Below are 23089 nucleotides of genomic sequence, written 5' to 3' on the forward strand. Positions count from 1 at the left end.
AGCCTTTGCTAAAAAGGAAACAGTTGCAAGGGCCAATAAGAATGAGCTGAGTGTCCTCATTTTGGGTAATACATCATCACCCAAAAAAGGGAAAGAGAAAAAAAACTGGGCGCCTTTGGCGCCCTCTCACCTTAATTTGGGCCACTTTCCCATCAGTTGCATTGAGAAGTGCATCAAGCTGCTCAGACCAGCTCAGACTCCCACTCATATCTGTGGCTGGGCTGTGACTCCCAGATTTCTCGCGCCGTCGCTCTCCGAGGAGCAGCCCAAGAGAGGTCACAGCGTTAGAAAGAAAGAGGACAGCGGGAATACAGTTCTAGGGATAGGGATGAAATCCCAGACCAAAACTACGACTCTGACACATGGCAAAGGAGCAGCGTTCTTGGGGAACCGGGAGGGGCAAGCGGAATACCCTGACAGATAGATTTCAGGTCACGTAGAATCGTGGTGGAGACACCCCCAGATCCAGGGCGCTGGCGCCATCAAGTCAAACCTGTGTCCGCAACTACTGCCGCTGCTGGGTTCAAACCCTCCAGTAGATGGAGAAAGTACAACGTCAGATTGAGTTCCGCGGTGCCACCCGGGAAACCGAGTCGGGCCCTGGCGGAGACAACCCGCGACAGCCGCGGCGGGACTACATTTCCCTAGAGGCACCAGTGCGCGCACACCCGCTGCGCGAAGCCGAGCGGGACATCGAGTTGGCCCGACTCTGAAGCGGCGGGATCCGAGGACCAAACAAACTGCGTATCCCAAGATGCGTCGCGCGGAGCAACTCGGGCCGGGGCTGGGCCCAGTGGCTCCTGGGAAGTGAAGTCCATGCTGCCGTGAAGCGCAACGGCCCAGCTCTTCTTGGGACTCCATTCCCCAGCAAGCTCAGCGTGTAGCGTGCGCTATGGAGCCGCATGTCGCAGAGCTGAAACAGAAGATTGAGGACACGTTGTGTCCTTTTGGCTTCGAGGTTTACCCCTTCCAGGTTGGTGTGATCCCTCCTGCGGTTCTAGGGTGAGGTGTGTGGTCGGCCTCGGTGCAAAGCGGACGTGAAGTCCCGGGAGCCTTCCGATCTCTCCTAAGCTCCCTCGGCCCAGGGTCCATCTGACTACTGGGACAGGGTGTCAGCGGGGGCTTGAGTCAAAAAGGTAGAGAAGCGGTCGCACATTTGTCCCTCCCCCCCAAAAAAAAACCCTGATTTTATGCCCAACTGATGAATAAGCGACAGCGTACGATTCCATAACCTGCGCTGTATTGATTGTTATCTACATAATTTGCGAGGAAAAAGGTGCCCATAGGGCCAGAATCACCTTGGGAGTTTTCTAAAGGAGTTGGAAGAGGACAAGGGGTGGAAAGTTTGCATGGCTTTGATTTAGGTCAGCTGAGGAGGGAAGGGCATTCCTGGTGTTGAACAAGAAACAATTGGCTGATTTGTTCCCTCGACCAACAGAAGGGTCATTCACGATGTTGCTAACTAACCATCAGTGCTTGGCTGGGTGTAGAAATTCTATGCACCCGCCTGGCACAGAAGTCTCGGCTCCACACACCCCACCCCTTATGTAAGTCCATTTCCCCCACACCAGTGCTTGCTGTACTGGGCATAATTAAGCCACAAAGTTAAATCAGCTCGACTTGAGTTCTTTGCCTGATGCTTAAAAGAGCTTACTTCCTTCTCATTTCCAATGAGAAATCCACAGCTTCTCATTTCCACTGAAAAATCTATGCTTATACATAAACATAGTTTTATATGGAGAAAGAGAGAGAGAAAATAAATTAGGTCTAACTCGAGAGAGGACTTGCCAGGAAAAAAATGAAATTTAAGTGTGGGGATGTAGTTCAGTGACAGAGTGGTTGCCTAGCATTCCAGAAGCCCTGGACACAGTGACAGATTGCTTACCTAGCATGAGGACCTGAGTTCAGAGTCAGGAAAAAGGAGGACAGATAAGATCAGGCAGACAGAAAGAGAGCTGTGTGTGAGCTTTTCACTAAGCTGTATGTGAAAAAGATGTACTGAAAGGAAGAAGGCTTACATACATCTAATTCAAGCTTCAATCCAGGTGTGGTGGCACACACTTGTAATCCCAGTACTTGGGAGACGAGACAGGAGGCTCGCAGGTTCGCTGCCAGCCTCAGCTACCTAAGCCCTCTGCAACTTAGTGAGACCCTGTTTCAAAATAAAGAATAAAAAACTAGGGTTGGAAACTGGGTGTAGTGGTACATCCTTGTAATTGGGAGGCTGAGATAGGAGGATCTGGGTTCATGGCCAGCCTCAGCTACTTTGGCCCCCCATAACTTAGTGCGACTGTTTCAAAATAAAAAAAATTGAGCCAGGCATGGTGGTGCATGCTTGTAATCCCAGCATTCGAGAGGCTGAGACAGGAGGATCACAGTTTGCATCCAGCCTCAGTTACTTAATGAGGACCTTTGCAACTGGGACCCTGTTTCAAAATAAAGAATAAAAAATAAGCCTGGGAGTGTAGCTCAGAGGTAGAATGCCCCTGAGTTCCATCCCTAGTACCGCAAAAAAAAAAAAAAAAAAAAAAAAAAAAAGCCGGGCGTGGAGGATGAGACCATGGAGGATGAGACCGGAGGATCGTGGTTCAGGGACAGCCTCAGCTACCTAGTGAGGCTCTCTGCAACTCAATGAGACCCAGTTTCAAAATAAAGAATAAAAAATAGGGCAGGGGGTGTAGTTCGGAGGTCGAATGCCCCTGGGTTCCACTCCCAGACCCGCCAAAAAAAAAACAAAAAAAAAAAAAAACCCAGGGTGTAGCTCAGAGGTAGAGGTAAAATGTCCCTGGGTTCAAGCCCCAGAACACCCACACACACAAAAAAAAAAAGAAAGAAAATAGGGTTGGAGGTGGAGCTTGGAGATAGAATGACCCTGGGTTCTATCCCCAGTATTGGGGTTGGGGGGGACTTCAGCCAGGCCTGGTGGCTCAGGCTTGTAATCCCAGCATTTGGAAGGCTGAAACAGGATTGAGGTTTTCAGAGAGCCTCAACTACTACTTAGTGAGACCCTTTGCAACTCAGGGAAACCCTGTTTCAAAATAAGGTATAAAAAATAAGCCAGGCATGGTGGCACACGCTTGTAATCCCAGCATTCGGGAGGTTGAGACCGGAGGATCGCGGTTTGCGGACAGCCTCAGCTACTTAGTAAGGCCCTCTGCAACTTAGTGAGACCCTGTTTCAAAATAAGAATAAAAAATTGGGCAGGGGGTATAGCTCAGAGGTTGAATGCCCCTGGGTTCTATCCCCAGACTCTCTCTCTCTCACTCACACACACACATACACACACAAAGTATAAAAAATAGGGCTGGGCATATCTCAAAAGTAGAATGCCCCTGGGTTTTAATTTAAAAAAAAAAAAAAAGCTTCAGCAGAAGTATGGAGGTAGTGACAGATGGCAGGTGTAAGGGGAGAGTAAGAATGCCTCTGGCAAGTCAGATAGACCTGCGTGGTGGGAACTATTGTATTGAACAGAGCCAGCTGCAGCCCTGCCAATCATCCTATACTCACCCCACCCTACAGCCATGATGAGTCTCGAGTTTTCGAAATCTATTCCTTTCCATCCCACTACTCCAGGCTACCTTTTCTCATTTGGATTACTGTAATGACATCCTTGCTGTCACTCCATTGTCCCCAGTGCAGCCAGATCTTTCTAAAACTCAGGTCAGTTTCCTCTGTGTATGTGTATGTGTGTTATTGGGGATAAACCCAGAAACATACTACCTCCAAGCTAGACCTCCAGCCTTATTTTTTATTTTACTTGTTTATTTTGTAGTTCTACCTCTGAGCCACATCTCCATCTGAGCTACATCTCCAGCCCTATTTTTATTTTATCTTGAGACGGTCTCACTGAGTTACATAGGGCCTCACTAGTAGCTGAGGCTTGTCTGCGAACCCGGATCCTCCTGTCTCAGCTTTCCAAATGCTGGGATTACAAACCTGCACCACCACAACCATTTTGTTCTTCTTGTTGTTGTTGTTGTTTTGGCGATACTGGGGATGGAACCCGGAGCATTCTACCTCTAAGCTACAGCCCCATTCCTATTTTATATTCTTTTTTTTTTTTTTCTGGTGGTACTGGAGGTGGAACCCAGAGGCTTTCTACCTCCGGGCTATACTCCCAGACCTATTTTATATTTTATTTGGAAACAGGGTCTAAGTTGATGAGAGCCTCACTAAGTAGCTGAGGCTGGCTCTGAACCTGTGTGATCCTCCTGTCTCAGCCTCCCAAGCTCGGGGATTACAAGTGTGCGCCACCACGCCTGGCTATATTCTTTATTTTGAAACAGGGTCTCAATGAGTTGCAAAGGGCCTAAGTAGCTGAGGCTGTCTGCAAACTGCCATCCTCCAGTCTCAGCCTCCTGAATGCTGGGATTACAAGCATGTGTCACCACGCCTGGCTTTTTTTTTTTATTTTGAAGCAGTTTCTCCCTAAGTTGCTAAGGGTCTTGCTAAATTGCTGAGCCTGGCCATGAACCTGTAATCCTTTTGTCTCAGCCTCCCAAGTACTTGGATTACATGCATGCAATACCACACCTGGCTCTACGTTTACTTTTTTTTTTAATTTTTTGCAGTACTGAAGATGGAACCCAGGGGCATTCTATCTCTGAGCTACACCCCTACCCCTATTTTTTATTCTTTATTTTGAGACAGGGTCTCATCGAGTTGCAAAGGGCCTAAGTAGTAGCCAAGGCTGTACGTGAACCGTGATCCTCCTCCAGTCTCAGTCTCCCAGATGCTGGGATTACACGTGTGCACCACCACGCCTAGCTTCTGTTTACTCCAAATCTTCAGTGGCTCCTCATTGTCACATTAGATCCAGAATCCTTAAGTTAGTAATCACAGGCCGGGCGTGGTGGGGCATGCTTATAATCCCCGCACTTGGGAGGCTGAGCAGGAGGATGGGTTCGAAGCCAGCCTCAGCTACTTAGTGAGGCTTTCAGCAATTTAGTGAGATCCTGTATCCAAATAAAATATACAAAAGGTCTGGGAGTATAGCCTGGAGGTAGAAAGCCTCTGGGTTCCACCCCCAGTACCACCAAAAAAAAAAAAAAAAAAAAAATATATATATATATATATATATATATTATTCACAGCTAATCAGTTTCACTTTTATGCATCTCTCCAGACTTTTCTCCAAGTATGTTCAATACTTTTCTACCTGTCTTTGCTTATGCTGTGATCTGTTTTGTTTGTGGGACTGGGAATTGAACCCAGGTAGTTCAATTTCCTACACACCAGCCCATTTTGTTTATTGTGGTGCTGGGGAGACCATTTTATTTTATTTATATATTTATTTTCTGGTACTGGGTATGAAACCCAGGGACATTTTACCTCTGGGCTATACCCCCAGCCCTATTTTATTTTTATTTGGAAATAGGGTCTTACTAAATTGGTGTCTCACTACTTGCTGAGGCTGTTTGTGAACCTGTGGATCCTCTCCTCGTCCTCCCAAGTACTGGGATTACAGGTGTACACCACCATGCTTGGCTTTATTTTCCTTAAAGAGGGTCTTACAAAGTTGCCCAGTCTAGCCTTCAACTTGAAGTCTTCTGTCTCCCCAAGTACTCTACAGGGGTGCACCACCACCACACCTAGCTTGTGATCTCATGACAGCCAGACATAGTGGTGCACACCTGTAATCCCAGTACTTGCAAGGCTGAGACAAGAGGATCTCAGGCTAAACACCAGCCTCAGCAACTTAGCCAGGCTCTCGGCAACCTAGTTCCTGTTTCCAAATAAATAAAAAAGGCTGGGGATATGAAGGTAGAATTCCCCTGGGGTTCAACGCCTACTATTAAAAAAAAATTTAAAACACTAAGTATGTAACAAACTCTCCTTCCCCACATCAGTCTTCAGCTTCCAGCCTCATTTCAGAGGACCCACACACACCATCTGGCCCTGTCATTCCATGAATCACAAGGTAGTCAGTAATCTATTTTTCTTTTCTTTTTTTTTTTTTTTTTTTTGGTGGTACTGGGGGTGGAACCCAGAGGCTTTCTACCTCCGGCCTATACTCCCAGACCTATTTTATATTTTATTTGGAAACAGGGTCTCACCAAGTTGCTGAGAGCCTAAGTAGCTGAGGCTGGCTTTGAACCTGTGTGATCCTCCGGTCTCAGCCTCCCAAGCACGGGGATTACAAGCGTGCACCACCACGCCCGGCTTTCTTAGTTATTTATGAACTCTCTCCCTTTGTATTCTAAGTCCCTGTCAAATTCAGATGTGTTCCCCAGTACAATGTAATGTGTATACATTATACAGCATCAGTGAAAATTCATTGAGTGAGTGAAGGCTGGGGCAAAATGTATGAGTTCTTGAAATCTTGGCTAAGGCCTCAGCTGGCCTGAACTCTTGTCTGTTCCAGGTGGCATGGTACAATGAACTCCTGCCTTCAACCTTCCACCTGCCCCTGCCAGGGCCTACCCTGGCCTTCCTGGTACTCAGCACCCCGGCCATGTTTGACCAGGCCCTCAAGCCCTTCTTGCAGAGCTGCCCCCTCCAACCGCTGACCGACCCAGTGGATCAGTGTGTAGCCTACCACCTGAGGCGTGTCAGAGAGGTGAGCAAGCTCAAGTTCCCCAGCTGCCAACTTTCTCCAGCTACCGTCTTCTCCAAGCTCAAGGCAGATCTGGAGCTAGGGCTGAGAGCTACACCAGGGAAAGCCAGCCTTAACATCCCCCTATTTTGCAATCTCTCACCCAGGCTCTACCATCTTCCTTCAGTATACCCTATGGTGGGTGATCCTCATCTTATCATCTTACCTGATGAACCCATCCTTCTCCAAGCATTGCTCACCTGCCTTAGCCCTAGACTCGGAAGCTTTATGCTAAGCCCTAGATTTGCAAGCTTTATTCTACCTTTGGGATCTTTTGCAGACAGAACAGTTTCTCCACTACAAAATAACATTTGTATACAAGTTGTGGGCCCCACACTGGGATTCTGAAGTGCAATACTAAATCTTCCTTAATGGTTTCTCGGAAAGCCTTTATGGATTTCCCTTGAAACCAGGCCCTTTAGGTAATTAACTTTCCACCATCTAGGAGCCTCCCAGGCTATGATTTAATTTCCCCTTCAAACAGGAAATAATTTTAACACACACAAAGTAGGGATCCCTAGGACAGCTGACTTCCCTCATCCTGACAGGAACCTCTTCTATCCTGTCTCAGAGCCTCCCAGAGCTGCGGATAGAAGTCATCGCTGACTACGAGGTACACCCCAACCGGCGCCCTAAGATTCTGGCCCAGACGGCAGCCCATGTGGCAGGAGCTGCTTATTACTACCAACGACAAGATGTAGAAGCTGACCCTTGGGGGACCCAGGTAAGAGGGCAAGTGTTAATAGTGCAAAGTGTGAAAGAAAATTGGTAAAGGCCCCTCAAGATAACCTTGTCACATCCCACATCCCTCTAATTTCCCTAAGTTAACACACAACCCAGGGGCCAGTCCCGTCGCATGTTTCCTGGAGTTTACTTGGGGATTCCAGTCTGTTTCTTCAATCAAACCAAGGGCGAGACTGGAAATATTGAGGCTTGGCCTCAGGGAGCCTCTTCTTCATGCTCAGATGCATTTACAAAACAGTTCTTCAGTACGCCGGGCGCGGTGGCGCACGCTTGTAATCCCCGCGCTTGGGAGGTGGAGACAGGAGGAGGATCGCGCAGGTTCGAAGCCAGCAGCACTGGCTTAAGAGACCCTGTTTCCAAAAATAAAAAAATAGGTCTGGGAGTGTAGCCCAGGAGGTAGAAGGGTTTGGCTTCCAGGAACCCCACTGCCACACACAAAAAGAATTCTCCAGAGAGGGACCCACATGGGCTTACATGTGGAACCAGTGTACAGTGGGTGGGAAATAAGTGAACAAAGACAGCTTACAGTGATGACAGTTGTCGGCGTTGGTGCCAAAGTGACCTCCAAACCTTGTTTTGCTTCACCTTTTCCACAGCATATAGCAGGTGTGTGCATACACCCCCAATTTGGGGGCTGGTTTGCTATACGAGGAGTGATACTGCTGCCAGGGATTGAAGTCCCAGATCTGCCATCCAGAAAGCCCCCTGACTGTGTACCTACAAGAGCTGACCGGATCACCCTGCTTGAAAGCTTCAATTTCCATTGGCGTGACTGGACTTACCGAGATGTTGTAACACCAAAGGAACGTTACTCAGAGGAACAGAAGGCCTATTTTTCTACCCCACCTGCCCAACGTTTGGCCCTGTTAGGCTTGGCCCAGTCCTCAGAGGAGCCTAGCACTATATCGCCCCAGCTTCCCTTTACCACGCTCACCAAAAAGCCTCAGAATACCAGCAGGGCTCGTAGCTGGCTCAGTCCCAGTGTCTCGCCACCTATATCCCCTGGCCCTTGATTTCTTTCATCTCCTGCAGGATCCCATTTATGGTTGCACCTGTTAAGACTTCATTGACTGAAAAATCAGGTGGTTTTGAGTATATAAGACTGTTTTTTGATAACAGCAATCTTTGACAAGAATAAGGCTCAAAGATACCGGTTTGTCAAGACAGACCAAGGCGGATACAGAAATCCCCACCTGGTTTCATATGGGAGTCTTGCCTGTACCATGGCGATGCAGCGCTTCAAGGTACTAGTTGTTACAGGGCTGGAGGGACAACTATCCCTAAATAGTACTCACCTCAGGGATATGACAACTAAATAAATACATGTAAAACATAAATCTTTAAACTGCCTGGCATATAGAAAGCAGTAATGTTGGCATATTACTGAAGGTCCTAAGAATCTTGTGCTCTGGCTCACAGATCTGTGTTTTGGAGAAGAGGATAGGTTGGGGTGGCTGACAAAGTGTGTGGAAGGGTCCACATGATAGATAGATACTCTTATTTTTTTCCCTAAAGAGGAAAAGCAAAGAGTAAATTCCCCTTAAAGTCAATCAAGTCAATATTTCCCAAAATGAAGAATCATAAAGATCGCAGTTCAAGTTTAATAGACACTACAAAAGACAATGGGCTGATGCCCTGCTACTGGTACATCATACACATCAGAGAGCCTGTCCCCATTATAGCTCAGGCCATTCTCACCAAGAGAAGGCTAGCCTCCCCAACCCCTGTAGGAAAGCATGTCTTACTCCATACATCTTGTGTTTTAAGCATGAGAAAAATATAAAAGAGGCTTTGTGTTCATGTCTGGCCACTGCAGCCTGGCAAAAAAAAAAAAGAAGCCCAGCGCTCACTTCTGCTTGGAGAAATATTCTTTGCTCTTTTGGACATCAGGCTTGATGGTATCACTGCCAGGTTTCCATCCAGCCGGGCACACTGCAAAACAAAGTTGCCGTTAATTAATAACCTGCTCAGTGGTGTATGCCACCATGCTCCCATGGACAAAGGCTTATCTCAAAACCGTATCTGAGCACTGTAGGGTCTGAACATTCAGGTACTAGAAAACTCACCCAATAATCTGTCAGTCACAGAGCCTTCTAGTGTAAGGCTAACAACTAATCTACAAAACAAACACTGATGTCATTAATCCTCACCACAGCCCTAACACACTATACCTAATTTGTTCACAAAGCACCTAAAATTTGAAGAAATTAAGCCAGTTTTAAATATGCTTCTAAAAATAACCTACCTAAGGTATATATGGCAAAACAATAAACTCTACTAGTGGTAGATAATAGGCAAATGGCTATTCACATATTCTGCATATTTTTCTGTTGTGTGTGGTACTGGGGGTTTGTTGAACCCAAGGGCATTTTACCTCTGAGCTATACCCCCAGAAATAACTAACTCACTCACTCTATCTATCTATCTATCTTTCGGTGCTGGAGATGGAACCCTGGGGCATGCGCCACCACGCCCAGCACTATTTTCTTTTTTTGGGTAGTACTGGGGTTCTAGGAAACCCTTCTACCTCCAGGCTACACTCCCAAACATCTATTTTTTATTTGTTAACAGGGTCTCTTAAGCCAGCAAGGCTGGCTTCGAACCTGCACGATCCTCCCGTCTCAGCCTCCCAAGCCAGCACTATTTTTTATTTAGAAACAATAGTGTTTCTAAACTAATAGTCTAAACTTCCAAGAGCCTCACCAAGTTGCTGGGGCTGACCTTGAACATGCAATCCTCCTGTCTCAGCCTTCAAAGTACTGGGATTACAGGCATGGGCCACCATACCTGACTGTACTTCATAATTCTATGTATGCTTTACATAGCCTGTTGTTCCAGCTATTTGGGAGGCTGAGGCGGGATGATCATTTGAGCCCCAAGAGGTCAAGACCAGACTGAGTGGTAGTGACACCTCATCTTGGAAAAATGTTAAATGCTAGATTTCCACACATAAAAACAAACAGTAGCCAGGCATGGTGATGCACACCTGTAATCCCAGTACTTGGGAGGCTGATATGGGGAATCACAGGTTCGAGGCCAACCTCAGCAATTTTAAAGACCCTCAGTAATTTAGTGAGACTGTTTCAAAATAAAAAGGACTAGTGGTTTTGCTTGGAGGTAAAATGCACCTGGGCTCAATTCACAGAACAAAAAGCAAAATTAGCCACGCATGATGTCACATGCCTATAATCCTAATATACTTGGGAGGCTGAGACAGGAAAATTGCAGGTTCAAGACCAGCCTAAAATTCTTGTTTCCAAATAAAATAAAATAGGGCTGTTAGTGTTGCTCAGAGGTAGAATGACCCCATGTTCAATCCTTAAAAAAAAGAAAAAAGAACCTACTACTTCATAAAATACACAAAAATTTACTTAAGAATAGGTCAGCCAAGTGTAGTGGCAAAAGCTTATAATCCCAGAATTTGGGAGGCTGAGACAGGAGGATCACAGGTTTGCAGCCAGCCCCAGCTATTTAGCGAGGTCCTCTGCAACTTAGCAAGACCCTGTTTTCAAAATAAAAAATAGGAGCCAGGCATGGTGGCACATGCTTGTAATCCCAATAGTTGGGAGGCCAAGACAAGAGGACCCACAGGTTCAGGAAGAGCCTGAACAAGTAGTGAGATTCTCATCAACATAGCGAACCCCTAGCCAGGCGTGGTGGCTCACGCTTGTAATCCCAGCATTCGGGAGGCTAAGTCCTGAGGATCGAGGTTCGCAGACAGCCTCAGCTACTTAGTGAGGCGCTCTGCAACTCAGTAAGACCCTATTTCAAAATAAAGAATAAAAAATAGGGTAGGAGATGTAGCTCAGAGGTCGAATGCCCCTGGGTTCTATCCCCAGACCCCCCCCTCCCACACACAAAACATAGCAAAAACCCTGTTTCGAATAAAAATAAACTAAGCCGAGCGTGGTGGCGCCCGCTTGTAATCCCAGCGCTTGGGAGGCTGAGACAGGAGGATCACACAGGTTCAAAGCCAGCCTCAGCTACTTAGTGAGGCCCTGTTTCCAAATAAAATATAAAAAAAGTCTGGGAATATAGCCCAGAGGTAGAAAGCCCCTGGGTTTCCACCCCCAGTACCACCAAAAAATAAAATAAAATAAACTAGGGGTGGAGGCAAAGCTCAGAGATAGAAGGCTTCTAGGTTCAATCCCCAGTGCCACAAAAATTAAAAAAAAAAAAAATAATAAAAAAATAAATAGGGCTTGGAGCCAGACATGGTGGCGCACGCTTGTAATCACAGCATTTGGGAGGCTGAGACAGGAGGCTCATGGTTCTTGGATAGCCTCAGCTACTTAATGAGGCTCTTGGCAACTCAGTGAGGCCCTGTTTCAAAATAGAGAAAATAAATAGGGCTGGGGGTGTAGCTTGGAGGTAGAAATGCCCCTGGGTTCCATCTCCAGTGCTGCAAAAACAAAACAGAACAAAACTAGGCGTGGTGGTACTATAATTCCAGTACTTGGGAGGCTGAGCCAGGATGATCGCAGGTTCATAGCTTGCTTCAGTTGCTCAGGGACCCCCTCCACTTGCTCAAAAATACAGAGTAACATAAGGCTGAGGTAGCTCAGAGGTAGAATGTCCCTGGGTTCAATCCCCAGTACCACGAAAAAATAAATAAATAAAAATAAAATAGGGCGGCTATACCTCAGAGGTAGAACCCCTGGGTTCAACTCCCAGTACTACCACCACCAAAAAAAAAAAAAAAAAAAAAGCTGGGCTTGGCGGTGCATTTGGGAGGCTGAGACAAGAGGACTGTGGTTCAGATAGCCTCAGATACTTAGTGAGGCCCTTTGAAACTCAGTGAGACCCTGTTTCAAAATAAAAAATAAAGCTGGAGGTATAGCTCAGAGTTAGTACTGCAAATAAATAAATAAATAAATAAATAAATAAATAAATAAATAAATATTCAGGCTATGCTCAGAGATAGACCACCTCTTTAATCCCAGTATCACAAAAAGAAAAAAAGTATGTAGGATTAACTGTCAAATAAGCATGACACACATAAAGCACTGCATAGAGCTATGCTTGTTCTAGAGGGAAGCAACAGAGACCAATACTAAGTTGTAGAAACTTAGGTTCAAGAGTCCATCCTACGTAGGGCATGGTGGCACAAGCTCGTTATCCCAGCATTCAGAGGCGGAGACAAGAGGATCACGGTTTGAGGACAGCTTCAGCTACTTAAGCAAGGCCCTTCGTAATTCAGTGAGACGCTGTTTCAAAAATAAAAAGGACTAAAACATATGGCTGGGAGTGTAGCTCGGAGGTACAATGCCCCTGGATTCCATCCCCAGTACTGAAAAAAAAAAAAGCAAAAAAAAAAGCAACCTAGCCAGGAATGGTGACGAATACTTATAATCCCAGTAATTGGGAGGCGGAGACGGGAGGATTGTGCAGGTTTGAAGCCAGCCTCAGCTACTTAGTGAGGCTCTCGGCAAAGTAGTGAGACCCTGTTTTAAAATAAAAATCTTCACCTGCCACCAGGGGGCAGTCTAAGCAGCAGACAATTCAATGCCCCCTTAGACTGATTACCTATGACTCACTGATATATATCAAAGGCTTCCACTGTAGCCAAGTACCTTAGGGTTTCCCATTCATACACAATTCAGCTTATGCACTTAAGCTTCAGAATGGATTGGGGGAGGGGCAGCGATGGGAATTGAACTCAGGGCTGTTTACATACTAGGCAAATGCTCTACCACTGAAGTATACTCCCAGCCTTTTCTTTTTTTAATATATGTGGGTACTGGAGATTTAATCCAGGGGCATCTTACTTCTGAGCTACACCCCCAACCCTATTTTATTTTTATTTGAAACAGTCTCACTAAGTTGACAGGAGCCTTATTACTTGCTGAGGCTGTCCTGGAACCTGTGTATCATCCCATCTCAGTCCCCAAATACTGAGATTACAGACATGCACCACCAAACCCAACCCCAGCCCTCTATTTTGAGACAAGGTCTCAAGTTGCTCAAACTGGCCTCAAATTTGCATTCCTCCTACCCCAGCCTCCTGAGTAGCTGGGATTATAGATGTATGCCATATGCCATGGACTTTTTTTGTGTGTGGTGCTGGGGATTGAATCCAGAGGCATACTACCTTTGAGCTACACCTCCAACCCAATTTTTTATTCTTTATTTTGAAACAGGGCTTCAGTAACTGAAGCTGTCCACAAACCCAGATCTTCCTGTCTCAGTCTCCCAAGTACTGGGATTACAACTGAGTTACCGTGCGTGGCTCTGCCATGGACTTCTAAATGATATAAATATATTATTAATTAAGCTCAATGCAGTGGTACACACCTGTAATCCAAGAATTTAGATTGTAGAAAATTGTGTGCTTTACTTCTAGATGAGAATTTTTTTCAACCCTTTGTTTTGTCCTAATAGAGCTACTCAGATCTGCAGCAGAGATTCCAATGAGCAAGGGAAAATAATGTGACATGAACAACACCCTTTATACTTTTCTCCAAGCTTCCCTGTTACCTCCTACCCCCATAAACCATTGTAATCCAGACACTAATTTCTTGACTAGACATACTCACCCTCTTCTTATTCAATAGCCTTTGTTCCTAACATCTTTCCCACCCTATCACCACTACTGTCCAGTTGCCAGGCAGGTAGCTTACCTTCCCCATGTTTGTCAGTGAACTGGAAGGCCTGAACGAGTCTCAGAGTCTCATCCACAGAACGGCCAACAGGAAGGTCGTTTACAGTGATCTGCCGAAGGATACCCTTATCATCGATGATAAAAAGGCCCCTAGAAAGATTGAATGAAGGAGAAGCAATACAGATTTAAGATTTTCTTTGAGCTGGGCATGGTGGCACACGCCTGTAATATCCCAGTACTTGGGCTGACACAGGAGGATCACAGTTCACAGTTCAAGGCTAGCTTTAGCAACCTACTAAAAAACCCTGTTTCAAAACCACGAAAACAGCCGGGCATGGTAGCGCACGCCTGTAATCCGTGCATTCGGGAGGCTGAGAACGGAGGATCGCGGTTCATGGACAGCCTCAGCTACTTAGTGAGGCCCTCTGCAACTCAGTAAGACCCGGTTTCAAAATAAAAGAATAAAAAACTGGGTAGGGAGTGTATTTCGGAGGTCAAATGCTTCTGGGTTCCATCCCCAGCCCCCCCCCCCAAAACAAACAATGAAAACAAAGATGGGTATGATGGTGTGGTGGTATACACTTGTAATCCCAGTACTTGGGAAGTTGAGACAGGAGGATCACAGATTAGTAGGCAGCCTCAGCTACTTAGTGAGGTCCTCTAACTTAGTGAGACCCTATTTCAAAATAAACAATAAAAAATAGGGCAGGAGGTGTGGCTCGGAGATAGAATGCTCCTGGGTTCAATCCCCAGTACCACAGCCCAGCGTGGTGTTGCATGCTTGTAATCCCAGCATTTGGAAGGCTGAGATAGGAGGATGGCAGTTCGCAGACAGCCTCAGCTACTTAAGTGAGGCCCTTTGCAACTCGTGAGACCTGGTTTCAAAATACAGAATAAAAAAATAGGGCAGGGGGTGTTAGCTTGGAGGTCAAATGCCCCTGGGTTCCATCTCCAGACCCGCAAAAAAAAAAAAAAAAAAAATCCAATACCACAAAAAACAACAATAAAAACAATGGGGTGTATGGCACACTCCAGTAATCCCAGTATTTGGGAGGCCGAGACAGGAAGATAGGAGGATCACAGAGTCAAGGACAGTCTCAGCAAATGATGAGATCCTGTTTCCAAGTAAAAATAAAATAGGACTGGGAGTGTAGCTCAGTGATAGAAAGCCAATGGGCTCAATCCCCAGTACAAAACAAGCAAAAAAACAAAAAACAAAACAAAACGAAATCTCTCTAGCTTTCTCCAAATAAATGGCTTTTAGACAACTAAGATGAATGCCAGCACCCCAAACCCATCCCAGAAGTATATACCTGAAAGAGATGCCTTCATCAGCCTTAAGGACTCCATAATCCTGAGCAATGGTACGCTTAGGATCTGATATCAAGGGAATATTCATAGGTCCCAGTCCTCCTTGTTTCTTGGGTGTGTTGATCCTACAGCAAAATATACACACAACTGCATTCATCCAAAACTCTTGGGTAGCAAGAATATGAACTATCCATTCTTTTCCCATATTCCTTATTTTAACTTTTCCTAAAAACTTCAAACTGTCCCCAGTAAAGTAAGTGGCTCAGAACAGTTAAGGCTGGCCACCAGTCTATACTTGGCTAAACTCAAGCTGCTAATGTGTTGCTAGGTTATAAGAGAGTAGTATGAGGAATTCAGAGCTTGTGTACTCCTTCCCTAAGGAGCCAGAAGCCAATACTTGAGAAAGCCTATTGCCAAAGCCTCCCGGTTGCTCCTCAAGAAGTCCATATGCCAAAGCCAGGCATGGTGGCACACGCTTGTAATCTCATCATTTGGGAGGCTAAGACAGGAGGATCACGGGTAGCAGCCAGCTTCGCAGCCAGCCTCAGAGAGGTAGTGAGGCCCTTTGCGACTCAGGGAGACCCTGTTTCAAAATAAAAAAAAATAAAAAAATAGGGCTGGGGGTATACCTCAGAGGTAGAATGCCCCTGAGTTCCATTCCCAATACCACACACACACACACACAAAGAAGTCCACATGCCAAATGGACCAAGAGATTTACCATGCCAGATGACAGAAGTGAGAGTCCACAGAAGCACCAATCACGTGGCAGTTGAGTTTCTTAAATTCTTCTGCCCTGTCACTGAAAGCAATAATCTCCGTGGGGCACACAAAAGTGAAGTCAAGAGGGTAAAAGAAGAACACAACATATTTTCCTGGGGAAGGGGGAAAGAGTCATTGGTTAGCCCTGAACTAGACCTCCTTGCTTTATACAGAATAAGTCAAATACAAACACATAAAATATAGTTTTATCTTGAGTAGCTATTAATATTAACACCAAGTTCTCTAAAAAAGCAGAAAGTATAAAATTATCTAGATGGTCAAATATCAACACTTTTAAACAATACCCTGGAAAAGCTGAATTTTTTTAAATTATTTTATTTTTGTAGTACTGGGATGAAAATCAGGGGAGCATGCTACCTTCAAGCTATACCCCCAGCCCTATTTTTCTTTTCTTTCTTCCTTTCTTTTTTTGGGTGGTCCTACGGATGAAACCCAGGGGCATTCGACCTCCAAGCTATACCCCCTGCCCTGTTTTTTTTTTTTTTTTTTCCCCCGGGTCTGGGGATGGAACCCAGGGACATTTGACCTCCGAGCTACACACCCTGCCCTATTTTTTATTCTTTATTTTGAAACCGGGTCTCACTGAGTTGCAGAGGACCTTACTAGGTAGCTGTGGCTGTCCGCGAACTGCGTTCCTCCGGTCTCAGCCTCCCAAATGCTGGGATTACAAGCGTGCGCCATCACACCTAGCCACGAGCCCTATTTTTTCTTTCTTTCTTTCTTTTCTTTCTTCTTTTTTTTTTGGTGGTACTAGGGGTGGAACTCAAAGGCTTTCTACCTCTGGGCTATACTCCCAGACCTATTTTATATTTTATTTGGAAACAGGATCTCACTAAGTTGCTGAGAGCCTCACTAAATAGCTGAGGCTGGCTTCGAACCTGTGTGATCCTCCTGTCTCAGCCTTCCAAGCCCAGGGATTACAAGCATGAGCCACCACGCCCGGCTTTATTCTTTATTTTTGAAACAGGGTCTCCATTGAGGCAAAGGGCCTCACTAAGTAGTAGCTGAGGCTATCCTCAAACTGAGATCCTATCTCAGCCTCCCAAATGCTGGGATTACAAGTGTGTACCACCATGCCCAGCTAAAGTTGAATCATTGAAACCAGCAAGAGGAAGTCAGGATCTTTGTAACTCCTCCACAACGAATACAATAATGGAACAGTAATGCCACCATGCCCAGCTCCCTAGCCCTATTTTGGGGGGGGGGGTACTGGGGTTCCTGGAAACCCTTCTGCCTAAGGACTACACTCCCAGACACCTATTTTTTATTTGGAAACAGGGTCTCTTAAGCCAGCAAGGCTGGTTTTGAACCTGCGCCATCCTCCTGTCTCCCCCTCCCAAGTGTGGGGATTACAAGCGTGCACCACCATACACAGCTCCTAGCCCTTTTATTCTTTTTTTGCAGTACTGGGGATGGAAACCAGGAGCATTCTCTATCTCCAAGCTATACTCCCAGCCCTATTTTTTATTCTTTATTTTGAAACAGGGTCTCATATTAAGTTGCAGAGAACCTCACCAAGTAGCTGAGGCTGCCTGCAAACCTCAATCCTCCTGTCTCAGCTTCCCAAGTACTGGGATTACAAGTATATGCCACTATGCCAAGCTAAAGTTGAATTATTTAAACCAGCAAGAGGGCCGGGCGTGGTGGTGCACGCTTGTAATCCCAGCACTTGGGAGGCTGAGACAGGAGGATCGCACAGGTTCGAAGCCAGCCTCAGCTACTTAGTGAGGCTCTCAGCAAATTAGCGAGACCCTGTTTCCAAATAAAATATAAAAAAGGCCGGGCGTGGTGGCGCACACTTGTAATCCCCGCACTTGGGAGGCAGAGACAGGAGGATCGCGCAGGTTTGAAGCCAGCCGCGTGCGCTGGTTTAAGAGACCCTGTTTCCAAATAAAAATGTAAAAATAGGTCTGGGAGTGTAGCCCGGAGGTAGAAGGGCTTCCAGGAACCCCAGTACCATCAAAAGAAAGAAGGAAAGAAAGAAAGAAAGAAAGAAAGAAAGAAAGAAAGAAAGAAAGAAAGAAAGGAAGGGAGGAAGAAAGAAAGAAAGAGGACTTTAAAACATATATAAAAAAGGTCTGGGAGTATAGCCTGGAGGTAGAAAGCCTCTGGGTTCCACCCCCAGTACCACCAAAAAAAACAAACAAACAAAGAAAAACAGCAAGAGGAAGTCAGGATCTTTTTTACCTCTTCCACAATGAATAAATAGAAAAGTAAAATTAATTTTTGGGGGCAGTACTAGGGACTGAACCCAGGGCCAGGCCCATGCTAGGCAAGCACTCTACTACTGAGGTATATTCCCCCCAGCAGGACAGTAAGGGTTAAAGGATCTCATGAATCACACTAAATATGTTCCTAACAAGGCTAATGACACAGGAAAGAAAAAATTTTTCAGCAACAATACCCAAAGTATTGGCAGATAACTGGATTTCTGGCTACAATTTTAGTTATGCAGATTACCACTGAAGTTGATCTTCAAACTGCCCATGCAGCCTCTTACCTTACCTAATGAGCTGAGTTTCCAAATACTCATTTCCAGGTAACAGCAATGTTTGAAAGTCAAAACAAGCAGTCCTTGATTCATCTCAAAAATCTCTCCAGGGCTTTGCCTAATAAGCACTCTGAAGTCTCAGCAGGTCAACCCCTAGAGGAAAAACAGCTGCTCTTCCAACATATACCTAGACTTCAGGGCCAGGGTCACCTCCCTATGGTGCTACTTATCTTATTTGCAAGAGATTCCCTCCATAAGGCCCTACTTACCTGCTCTTATCCCAGCAACAAAGTGTGATGTGTCATGAAACCTATAGAATGTTTTACCTAAAAGCTAACTCCAACTGGGCATGGCAGGAACCTGTAGTCCAAACTACCAGGAGGCTATAATGAGAGGATCAGTTGAGCCCAAGAGTTGAAGTCTAACCTAGGCAATATGGCAAGAGCCTCTTATCAAAAAGGCAGCTAACTCCAGGAACTGATACACACCACAAAGAAAGGTATATTTGACATCTGTATTTTAGGCTTGCATTCTAAGGATTCTACATCCTCAACTGTCCCAGGACTCCAAGCTACTTTGGGACAAAAGAGCCTCAATAGAACTTGCCAAGTGTCTACATGAAACTGACAAAAGAGCTGTTGTTTCAAATGGAACACTGACTCTTCTCTAAAGGCAAACAGTCAAGGGAATATGCATTAGTGCTCTGCATAATAATGTTAGATATACAATGGACATTATGAATCAAACTAAATGCACATTCCACAAACTGAATAAGCAAAGTCAAAATATCAAAAACCTGGGCTCTTGCAAGCCAGGCGTGGTGCCGCACGCTTGTAAGCCCAACATTTGGGAGGCTGAGTCAGGAGGATCACAGTTCACGAACAGCCTCAGCTTCGCAACTCAGTGAGACCCACCCCGTTTAAAAAAATAAAAACACAGCCAGGCATGGTGGCGCATGCTTGTAATCCCTGCACTTGGGAGGCTGAGACAGGAGAATCACACAGGTTCAAAGCCAGCCTCAGCTACTTAGTGAAACCCTGTTTCTAAATAAAATATAAAATAGGTCTGGGAGTATAGCCCGGAGGTAGAAAGCCTCTGGGTTCCACCTCCAGTACCACCAAAAAAAAAAAAAGAACACTAAAAAAATAGAACTAAGGGTGGCGGGGTGTGGTGGCGCACACTTGTAATCCCTGTGCTTGGGAGGCAGGTTCAAAGCCAGCAGCGCTAGCTTAAGAGACCCTGTTTCCAAATAAAAAATATAAAATAGGTCTGGGAGTGTAACCCAGAGGTAGAAGGGTTCCATCCCCAGTACCACCACCACCACCCCAAAAAAAAAAAAAAAAAAGGACTAAGGGTGTAGTTTGCAGATGCAATGTCCCTGGGTTCCATCCCCAGTACCGCAAAATAATAATAATAAATATATATGTGTATATTTATTTATTTTTTATTTTTTTGCAGGTCTGGGGATGAATCCCAGGGACATTCAACCTCCGAGCTACACACCCTGCCCTATTTTTATTCTTTATTTTGAAACCAGGTCTCACTGAGTTACAGAGGGCCTCACTAAGTAGCTGAGGCTGTGCGAACCACGATCCTCAGGGTCTCAGCCTCCCAAATGCTGGGATTACAAACGTGCGCCACCACACCTGGCTTATAATAAATAAAATTTAAAAAAATAACAAAATTGAGCTTGGGGTGTAGCTCAGAGGCAGAATGCCCCTAGGTTCCATCCCCAGTACCATCAAACAACAACTTGGGAGCCAGGCCTGGTGGTACAACACTTGTAATGCCAGAATTTAGGATCGCAAGTTAAAGGTTAGGCTTACCAATTTATCAAGGCCCTTAACAACTTAAGATTCTGTTTCAAAAATAAAAGAGACCCTGTTTCCAAATAAAAAATATGAAATAGATCTGGGAGTACAGCCCGGAGGTAGAATGATTCCATCCCCAGTACCACCAAATAAATAAATTAATTAATGAATAATACAGGCACACACCTGTAATCCCAGTACTTGCGAGGCTAAAACAAGAGGACTGCAGGTTCTGGCCAGCCTTAGCTACTTAGTAAAGGCCCCCCAGCAACTTAGTGAGACCCTGTTTCAAAATAAAGAATGAAAATAGGGATGGGGGTGTAGCTCAGAGGTAAAATTCCCCTGGGCTCAATCTTCAGCACCAGAAAAAAACAAAATAGGGCTGGGATGTATACTCAGAAGCAAAACATCCTTAGGTTCAATCCTCAATACCACCAAGACAAAAACAAACAGCAAAAAAGCTTAGCGGGCATGGTGGCACATGCTTGCAATCCTAGTATTTGGGAGGCTGAGACAGAAGGATCAGGATTCAGGGCCAGCCTCAGCTACTTATTGAGGCACTATCTCAAAATAAAGAATAAAAAATAGGGCTGGCGGTGTAGCTCGGAGGTAGAATGTCCCTGGGTTCGGTCTCCAGCACCACACACACACAAAAAAACTTGAGCTGGGTATGGTGGCAGACCCTTGTAATCCCAGTACTTGGGAGGCTGAGACAGTAGGATCTAAGATTCGCAGCCAGCCTCAGCTACTTAGTAAGACCCTCTGCCACTTAGTGAGACCCTGTTTCAAAATAAAATAGGACTGGGAGTGTAGCCCAGAGGTAGAATGCCCCTGGGTTCAATCCCCAGCACCCCAAAAGAAAAAATTTTTAAAATAATTCCATTTCAATGAGCCCAATGTAATTACTCTTACCTTTGTAGTCAGACAGGCTGATATCTTTGAACTGGCCATCTGGCATAACAGCTGTGGCTTTGAAGTTAGGGGCAGGGTGCCCAATTTTGGCATTTCCTGAAGACATCTTGCTATCAGCTGGAAAAGATGACAAAAACGAATTCGAAACAAGTCTTATTTTTCTAGATAACCAATAGTTTTTACCTACTTCGAAACTTAGCTACAGCTCAAATAATTGTTCAGTGGCCCTAAATATTTTAAATTTTATGTAGTAAGAAACAAAAGTTAGTAGTCAAAGACCATCCAACTTTTGAACCAAAATGAGTCCCTAAATCTCAGCCTTTGTTTTCACTTAAAAATGGCTCAATATGCTGGGTGTGGTGGTGGCGCACACTTGTAATCCCAGCATTCGGGAGGCCGAGACTGGAGGATTGCGGTTCACAGCCTCAGCTACTTAGCGAGGCTCTCTGCAACTTAGTGAGACCCTGTTTCAAAATAAAGAATAAAAAATAGAGCTGGGGATGTAGCTTGAAGGTCAAATGTTACTGGGTTCCACCCCCAGACCCGCAAAAAAAAAAAAACCCAAAATTTAAAAATTAAAAAAAAAAAAAAAAGGCTCAGTAGCTAGTTGTGGTGGCATATGCTTGTAATCCCAGTATTTGGGAGGATGAGACAGGAGGATTGAGGTTCAAAGACAGCCTCAGCTACTTAGGGAGGCCCTCTACAACTTAGTGAGAACCTGTTTCAATAAAGAATAAAAAATAGGGCAGGGGGTGTAGCTCAGAGGTTGAATGCCCCTGGATTCCATCCCCAGACCCGCAAAAAAAGAGGTTCAGTAATTTTATAAACCAGTCACCTCTATCACTGTCTTTTTTTGTGGTACTGGGGATGGAATCCAGGGGCCTTCTGCCTCAAACCTACACTCCAGTTTTTATTTGGAAGCAAGGTCTCACTAGGTTACAAGACTGCCTCTGTAAGTAGCTGAGGCTGGCCAAGAACCTGCCAGATTGAGATTACGAGAGCAGGTGCCATCAGGCCCAGCTCCTCTATCGCTCTGAACCATTTGAGCAACAGCATTTTGTTCTGTATATTCATTATAAAAGAGATTAGACCCAGGCACGCTTGTAATCTCAGTGCTTGGCAGGCTGAGACGGGAGGATTGCACAGGTTCAAAGGCAGCCTCAGCTACTTAGTGAGGCTCTAAGCAACTTAGTGAGACCCTGTTTCCAAATAAAGTATAAAATAGGTCTGGGAGTATATCCCAGAGGTAGAAAAGCCCCTGGGTTCCCCAGTTACACACACAATAATAAATAAAAATTTAAAAAAATTTTTTTGGTGATACTGGGGATGGAACCTCCAGGCTAGGGTTACACTCAAACCTGTTTTTATTTTATTTGGAAACAGGGTCTCTTTAAACCAGCTTCGAACCTTCGCAATCCTCCTGTCTCTGCCTCCCAAGAGTGGGGATTACAAGGGTGCGCCATCATGCCCAGCAAAATTTTATAAAATAAAATAAAATAAAATAGGGAAGAACTGGGCATGGTAGCACACACCTGTAATCCCAGTAATTGGGAGGCTGAGACACAATGATTGAAGGCTCAAAGCCAGCCTCACAGCAACTTGTGAGGCCCCTGGCAGCTCAGCGAGACTGTCTCATATAATATCTGGCTGGGAATGCCGGGCATGGTGGCACACGCTTGTAATCCCCGCGCTTGTGAGGCTGAGACAGGAGGATCGCACAGGTTCAAAGCCAGCCTCAGCTACTTAGTGAGGCTCTCAACAACTTAGTGAGACCCTGTTTCCAAATAAAATATAAAATGGGTCTGGGAGTATAGCCCGGAGGTAGAATGCCCCTGGGTTCA

At 45.4% G+C, this 23089-nt stretch overlaps 2 protein-coding genes across 3 annotated transcripts; one reads left to right on the forward strand and one right to left on the reverse strand.

Moving 5' to 3' along the window:
• Nucleotides 1-892: 892 nt before the first annotated feature.
• MMACHC (metabolism of cobalamin associated C) lies at nucleotides 893-8352 on the forward strand (the record flags this gene model as incomplete). 2 transcript variants are annotated; one of them, XM_080692195.1, is made up of 4 exons in its annotated part: nucleotides 893-979; nucleotides 6371-6559; nucleotides 7167-7319; nucleotides 7936-8352. In XM_080692195.1, 4 exons carry the CDS (start codon nucleotides 893-895, stop codon nucleotides 8350-8352), a joined length of 846 nt encoding a protein of 281 aa, XP_080548321.1. The 2 variants fall into 2 exon arrangements, with proteins under 2 accessions (XP_080548321.1, XP_080548320.1); XM_080692194.1 differs by having other exon boundaries at nucleotides 893-973; nucleotides 6365-6559.
• A 782-nt stretch (nucleotides 8353-9134) lies between these two features.
• Nucleotides 9135-21354, reverse strand: PRDX1 (peroxiredoxin 1; the record flags this gene model as incomplete). Its single annotated transcript, XM_080692196.1, has 5 exons — nucleotides 9135-9271; nucleotides 13960-14090; nucleotides 15254-15376; nucleotides 15973-16126; nucleotides 21249-21354. The coding sequence occupies 5 exons, from the start codon at nucleotides 21352-21354 to the stop codon at nucleotides 9186-9188; spliced, it is 600 nt and encodes a 199-aa protein (XP_080548322.1). The 3' UTR covers nucleotides 9135-9185.
• Nucleotides 21355-23089: the final 1735 nt, after the last annotated feature.

Source organism: Muscardinus avellanarius (assembly GCF_963383645.1).
Source record: "Muscardinus avellanarius genome assembly, chromosome: 3".
Taxonomy (NCBI): domain Eukaryota; kingdom Metazoa; phylum Chordata; class Mammalia; order Rodentia; family Gliridae; genus Muscardinus; species Muscardinus avellanarius.